Source organism: Eucyclogobius newberryi, unplaced genomic scaffold (genome assembly GCF_026437365.1).
Source record: "Eucyclogobius newberryi isolate DKJ021-1_F unplaced genomic scaffold, fEucNew1.0.hap1 SCAF_1, whole genome shotgun sequence".
Classification (NCBI taxonomy): Eukaryota; Metazoa; Chordata; class Actinopteri; order Gobiiformes; family Gobiidae; genus Eucyclogobius; species Eucyclogobius newberryi.
In genome coordinates this window covers 27337965-27345451 of record NW_027315723.1, presented here as the reverse complement: position 1 = coordinate 27345451, position 7487 = coordinate 27337965, and the positions used below count along the sequence as shown (strand labels likewise).

At 42.2% G+C, this 7487-nt stretch overlaps 1 protein-coding gene across 1 annotated transcript; it reads right to left on the bottom strand.

Moving 5' to 3' along the window:
* Positions 1 to 1596: 1596 nt before the first annotated feature.
* Positions 1597 to 6708, bottom strand: LOC140357274 (uncharacterized). The gene is made up of 3 exons (XM_072442057.1): positions 6557 to 6708; positions 3275 to 3819; positions 1597 to 2646 (listed from the first exon to the last, which is right to left on the bottom strand). Exons 2-3 carry the CDS (start codon positions 3811 to 3813, stop codon positions 2520 to 2522), a joined length of 666 nt encoding a protein of 221 aa, XP_072298158.1. The 5' UTR covers positions 3814 to 3819; positions 6557 to 6708; the 3' UTR covers positions 1597 to 2519.
* Between the last annotated feature and the right edge of the window lie 779 nt (positions 6709 to 7487).

The window sequence follows — 7487 nt, the reverse complement described above, 5'->3', positions numbered from 1 at the left end:
TCTTACTCTCCAACTCTCCCTCTCTCTTACTCTCTACTCTCTCTCTCTCTCTTACTCTCTACTCTCCCTCTCTCTTACTCTCTACTCTCCCTCTCTCTTACTCTCTACTCTCTCTCTCTCTCTTACTCTCTACTCTCCCTCTCTCTTACTCTCTACTCTCCCTCTCTCTTACTCTCCAACTCTCCCTCTCTCTTACTCTCTACTCTCTCTCTCTCTCTTACTCTCTACTCTCCCTCTCTCTTACTCTCTACTCTCTCTCTCTCTTACTCTCCAACTCTCCCTCTCTCTTACTCTCTACTCTCTCTCTCTCTCTTACTCTCTACTCTCCCTCTCTCTTACTCTCCAACTCTCCCTCTCTCTTACTCTCTACTCTCTCTCTCTCTCTTACTCTCTACTCTCCCTCTCTCTTACTCTCTACTCTCCCTCTCTCTCTTACTCTCTACTCTCCCTCTCTCTCTTACTCTCCAACTCTCCCTCTCTCTTACTCTCTACTCTCTCTCTCTCTCTTACTCTCTACTCTCCCTCTCTCTTACTCTCTACTCTCTCTCTCTCTCTTACTCTCTACTCTCCCTCTCTCTTACTCTCCAACTCTCCCTCTCTCTTACTCTCTACTCTCTCTCTCTCTCTTACTCTCTACTCTCCCTCTCTCTTACTCTCTACTCTCCCTCTCTCTTACTCTCCAACTCTCCCTCTCTCTTACTCTCTACTCTCTCTCTCTCTCTTACTCTCTACTCTCCCTCTCTCTTACTCTCCAACTCTCCCTCTCTCTTACTCTCTACTCTCTCCCTCTCTCTTACTCTCTACTCTCCCTCTCTCTTACTCTCCAACTCTCCCTCTCTCTTACTCTCTACTCTCTCCCTCTCTCTTACTCTCTACTCTCCCTCTCTCTTACTCTCCAACTCTCCCTCTCTCTTACTCTCTACTCTCTCTCTCTCTCTTACTCTCTACTCTCCCTCTCTCTTACTCTCCAACTCTCCCTCTCTCTTACTCTCTACTCTCTCTCTCTCTTACTCTCTACTCTCTCTCTCTCTTACTCTCTACTCTCTCTCTCTCTTACTCTCTACTCTCTCTCTCTCTTACTCTCTACTCTCTCTCTCTCTTACTCTCCAACTCTCTCTCTTTCCCACTCTTCTCTCTCTGGCTCTCTCATCTCTCTCTCTCTTTTCTGTCCCTCCCTCCCTCTCTCTCTTTATCTCCCCTCTCTCTCTGTCTCCTCTCTCTCTCTTTCTCCCTCTCTCTCTGTTTCTCTCCCTCTCTCTTTCACTCTTGCATGCTCTTGCTCTTCCTCTCTTCCTCTGGTCTCACTCTCTTTCTCCCCCTTCCTCCATCTCTCTGTTTCTTTCTATATCCCTTGCACGCTCTCTCTCTTTCTATCCCTCCCTCTTGCTCTCTCCCTCTCACTATTTCTTTCGCTCTCTTTCTCTCTCCCTCCCTCCCTCTCTCTGTCTCCCCCTGTTTACTTGGCTACGTTAAAGGGCACATATGCCAAATTAACTTTAATGATCTTTTAACCTTGTTAAACTCAAAGTTGTCGGTTGATTGATTGGCAGATGTTTGAATAATCCTGTACTCATTAGCAAGGACCAAGCAACCACCAAGATTTGCAAATAACACTTATTTATTGATGTGAGATGGACACGGGTGATCCATGGCAGCTCGGACTGCAGACCGATAACTGGGAGGAGAGAAGACTGAATGCTGAAAGAAAGCATAATTACATCGAGAGAGAGGGGAGGGACTGGTATAAGAGGGCTTCTGGGTAATAGAGGTGTGGTCCGAAGATGGAGGTGGAGGCATGGTCCTGCTCACAAGCCACATTTGACTACATTTGTCCTGCAACTGAGGCTCGAGTGCTTGAAAATACAGTACATTTCACACTTTTTACATGTTACATATAATATTTCCCCATTGTGGGACTAATAAAGGTTATCTTATCTTATCTTATTTGTTGTTTACAGAATCAGTGTGCGCGTCACCGGATGAAGAGCACTTGACTTATACAATTGGCGATAGCTCTGATGCTCCACAATATTCCCATTATTCATGGACATGGTTCTTCAGAGCAGGGCCAAATGCCTGAGGGGGAAATTGTCCCTTTTAGCCACAGCACAATCACAGATGAGCGGTGCGCCCGCTCCATCCCCGCTCTGGAACCAGATGGCCCATCCATAGCTTCGTCCGCAGAAGTCGAACACAGTCATTATAGTCGGTCTCTCGCGGCCAATCTGCTATGATCCATAAACACCGGGCTTGGCCAAACCTGCACCCCTTACCGCCACACAATCTGACCACACCGACTCCCAGGAAGAATAGATGGAAAACGCACTTGAGCTTCACAAGGTCAGACACACATCGAAAGGAAAGATATGTTTTTACAGCGAGCGGAAAAAGAAGTGTAGAGACCCGCGAAACCTTTAAACAAGAATACATAAGCGAGTGCTCGTCCTGGCATTGAAGCTACGTGGAAAAATGCTGGAAAAGTTTATTCAAAACACCGATATTGGGAGTGTCCTCGTCGATCACTGTGTATGTTTCAGCTTCCTGGTGAAGGCAGCGTTCAGAGCCTGGGCAGAGCTCTCCAGACGACCGGCGATGTCGGCTGCTGCAGAAAGCATGTCTTCAAAGGCCAAGGACTCCTCCCTGACTCTGAAAACCAGCGCAAAGAAAGAGTCGCGTGTGAGCGGGAGAAAAGAGGTGAAAATCAAACGTTACTTATGTACAAGGCTGCAGGAAATCGTCAAGGAAACGTTATATGTTAGAACGCTGAAGTGGAGAAGGTCAAATGTAAATTAAACAGATGGAAAAAATACTCGTAACACTTTTGAATTAAACACCTTCTTTTTTTGGATGAAATATTGATTGGATAATGGGGTAGTTTCTCAAAAATAAACCACCAAAAATATGTGAATTGCAAAAGCTTGATGTGATTTTTTTTTCTTTAGACACATTAGTCTTCTGCAACAATATTTACTTAAATGTAAGATGTGAAGGTTGTGTCAGGACGCAGCGCGTATTTGCTGGAAAAGATTCAAATTTTCTGTGGCAAAGCCTGAAATTGAAAACAAAAAAAAAGAAGACGTCATAACAATAATTAAAATCTTTGGACAATTTCGTATTCTACTCATTAAAGCTGCAGCAGGTGATAAAAAGACAACAATACTTCTCTTTTGTGTCGTTTGCTTTGTTGGTTTGACTGTAACCTGAGGCGTGCCCTGGAAGCACCACCTCCGTTACCGGGAGAAACTGTCCATCAAGCTGATTGTATCGTACTCACTTCTGCATCCCCGACCGAGCGCCCAGTGCCTCCCCCTCCAGCTGCTTCTTCAGATCTTCCTCAGCCTTCTCCACCGTCTCGTAGCAGCTTTTGTGCTCCCCTTGAATCCCAATGATATTCTCCTTAATAATATCTTCATAGCGGAGTTGCCCAAGCTCCTCCCCGACATTCTGAACCAGGTTGTCCATCACTGCTCTGTTCCCGTGTTGGATGGCCTGAAGGAACGCCATTTCCTCCTGGTTTGCTTTAAGTCTCGCCGATGCTTTGGTGCTGAAGAACACGGAACATTTATCAGGCCCGGGTTGGTATAGGAGCGAAGGAGCAGGGGACGGCGGCTGATTTAGAGCGATGGATTCCGGTTCGTCGTCCGTCGTCCTCGCCGGCTCGTCCCCAACGGCGTGGGACGTGTTGTTGGTGATCGTCAGAGGGGAGTCCAAGTCGAGGCCTGAACCCCAGTCTCCGTCCCCACTTTGGCAACGCGCTGGAGAGACGAGACTCGCACACACGGCAACGACAGAGATCCACCACCAGCCCGGCATCGTCGACTGCAACGTGAGATGAAAATGTGAAGAGATGAGATACTTTTATATTATATTAGAGGCATTTCAACTTTCTGAGCTGGTTTCTTTGAAGGGTTTTCACACTCACAAAGGACTGAAACGAATGAATTGATTTATCGCAACTAATCGATTACGGAGATAATTGTAAACAAATGAATAATATCATCAAACAGACTCCAATAAAAGAAAAGGTTTTATGACTCAGACTAAGCAAGAATGAAATCTAAATATATTTACTGTTAACGTTTTGATAAAAAGGAATATATATATATATATATATATATATATATATATATTTATACACACCGGTGTTTCCTCATCATTGTGTTCACTCAAAGTTGTATTTTGATTGATGTCTGCATGTTTGAGTGACCCTGTATTGTGCTGCATTAGAGGCCCCCTTTACAAATGATGATCTACTTATGTCATAGTTCAATGCTAAGTACCTGAAAAAAGTACTCCCTGTCTCCTTTAAATAGAAAAGCACTAAATCACAATATATGAATCTGTTCAGTGTCACGGGGTAAGATTGATTTGATTGTTGTATCCTTCTGTGACCTCCATTAAAGGGTAATGGCAGATTGTAGAGAAAACCTTTCCATATAAAAGTCGGGTTTACAAAGTGACCCTGCACCTCGAACCTTGAACTACAGAATACTCACGTCTTCACAGATGGATTCACTTTGCTCCACGTGCTTTTCTCACTGACGTTTTACTGCTTTGCCTGGATTGTTCCACAGCATGGCAGGAAATGGATTTACCTGGTATTTATCCAACTAGTAAATACCTTAAACATGTATTTCTATGCTGTTGTGGATGATTTTGAATGTAATATGAAGATGTGACGTTACACACAGCACCTTTAAGTAACTTCCTAAAAAACATTCAATCAACAGCTGTATCAAAAGGATCGATCATTCAAATATGCAACGTTATTAATTGCTGATATTTTGAACTAGTTTTGCACTTGATCGTTAATAATGGCATTCTTTATAAAACTGTACGAGTGGGAAAAGTAGCTGCATTGTACACTTTCAAGTTGGGGCCTGAGGGAAATGATGTCACGCTAACGCTGTTAACTCAAAGGCTCGGCTTTGTAGTCTGTGTTTCTGTGGTTCTATTTAACAGGCTCAGGTGCAATTTTTCCAATAGTTTTTGAGTATTTTTGGAGCCCAAGTTGCACATTTACTATAACAACAGCTGTAGAAATTTTATGCCTTTCCATATATTCCGCTTCCAGCCAGAGGAAATATGGAAATGTGTTTGAGTGGAGGACTGGGCTTGTTAGGCATAAGAATGACAGCGCTCTCTGCACTGTCAGATCCATTTGGTTTCTGCGCCAACCTGCTTTATTCATTTAGTCTGTCATGCACAAAATACTTGAGTGGCCGGCACCAGATGGCCAGGCCTTCCTGCTTGTAAAAAGGGCAATAAAACAGCGTTTATTTTGAGGTGACATGTTGAGCGTCTAAGAACTATAAACAAGCTACTTTGAGAACCCCAGATATCCAATCTTTGACCAGTTTACGCTTATCCATCATCTAATTTTCATGAAGAAGATGCTTTGAATTGTTTATTGCTATGATTATGATTTTAATTTGACATCACTTCAAACTAGGGAGGTCAGGATTGTTCAGTTAATTGACAATCATAGTTATTCAGGTCACAATATAAGCGAACGGACTCAAAAATGCCATGTTTGTTGCGTGATTGTTTTGCTAAACAGTTTTTTTAATTGTCTGACGCTGCTTTAATGAATTGCTGAGAGAAAACTAATGTCGTCTGAATCTTAATCTGCTCTAACACAGTGACAATCTGAATCAGAGACAAATATTTTACGTTATTCTGTTCTTGGTTCTGGTCTTGGTGTCAATAATCATGAATAATCGTTAAATTGTGATGTTTCTTCTGAGAATAACTATATAAATAAAGCCTATGGATGTAATGGCAATGTCAGTGATTGATTGAAATGAGGAGTTTGATACTTAAATTAATAAAAACATGACATAAAATGTGAGAGTAGTTTGCTGAGAGTCACTCAAAATGGTGTGTTTAGCCGAGCGCACCCCGTTAACAAAAAGCACATGCACAAGTCTTTATCTGAGCCACTCTGCAGCAGTTTCCTTTGTCTTCGGAAATTATCCACCAATTTTCCATGCATCGTTCCACGGTTTAGTCGAAGCAGAGTGCGCTGTGGACTCTCTGATTTTATGGAGAAGGCTGTTGTCATTGTGAAGAGCTTTTATTGGCTGGCTCTGACTCCAGGCTTTAAATAGAGGGGAGGACACTTCCTAGCAGGAAAGTGAGCAGTTGGCTTCAACAAGCTCATAAAACCATTTTTAGTTTTAAAACTGTTATAGGAATAAATATAGTGATAAATCTAAGAATAAATAATGATTGTCATGTAGTCAGATCACATTCTGATTTGTCTTTGTGGATATCACTATTCCTCTTTCTTTTTAACTCTACTTTTGTGTTAAAAAGTCAAAAATACATGCTTGTTTTGTGTTTGTATAAGAGAACGTGTTTAACATGCAAAGGAAATACATGTAAAGCTTCACAAATTTACTGACCAATGATAATAAAGTATAAAAGATCTATTAGGCGTCTGCAAACCCATCCTTTCACCCGTCCTCATCTCATGACTTCACATTCAAAGTCACTAATAAACACAGATAAACAACTTGCATTTAAGTTATGGTTACAGAAAATGTAAACTCACCCTTTGTTTTGTCCCAGTCCAAAAGTTTCCGTCTACATCAATAAAAAACGCAGTACGTTTCTGTCATATCAGTGAAAACGCCATCACATGAGCTCACTCAGAAGTTTCTGGTTCTGGTCGGAGGAGCTCAAACTGAATGATTTCTTTCTTTGCAGTGGAAAGAGGGGCAGCAGGAGGTGGGCCGCAGAAGGGGGGAGTAATCACATTCACATCTGTGGGCTGTGGTGGGACACTGGGTCTAAAGGGGCAAACTGCAGCGGGACGGTTAGGCTTTACGACCAAGTGCAATATGTATTTTATTAGCACGCAGTCACAGCTTTTGAAGTAAGGGGTGTTTTTCATGCTCATTATTCAGTGGAAACTGGACATTCGGTTTCTTCATATTTTTACAGTTTTTATGCAAGCCACGCAAGGGTCTCAGAAGTATTACACAAGACTGAGCATTTGATCAAATGTATTTTTTTTTATTTTCAAAGGGCATAAAGTGACCAAGTCTTTGAAAAAATGTCCAAAACAATTCAAAATAAGCAGAAAAATAAGCAACAATTTTTACATTGTGCACAACTGCACAATAGAGCTTGTTTTAGCAGCTTGTATTTAAGTAATTATTGGTAAAAGGTACCTCTCAGACTCAGGAGAAACCTTGCAATTGTAAACTTTTGTAAGTGACTTTCCAAATATAGAAGCCCAAATTTGCCATTGACAAGTGGACAACTCTGAACATATAAAGTGAGCCCCCAGGGAAGACCTTAGTGCTCAGCATCCCTATTGTAATGGCAGAAAATGGGTCATGTCATGTCATTCTAATGTTGTTTTAGGCCATGACATGTCACGGAATTAATATCTTTGTTGTTCTCCTGTGTGCAGATGGGATAAGAATATGAGGTCCTGATTATACTGAATATCTACTGTCCGGCGCCTCTTAATCATC

Excerpts from the sequence above, each read along its gene's own strand:
- LOC140357274 (XM_072442057.1), bottom strand. The coding sequence starts at position 3,813 with ATGCCGGGCTGGTGGTGGATCTCTGTCGTTGCCGTGTGTGCGAGTCTC. Across the intron at positions 2,647-3,274 it reads GCTCGGTCGGGGATGCAGAA|AGTCAGGGAGGAGTCCTTGG; the intron begins GTGAGTACGATA and ends GCTGGTTTTCAG.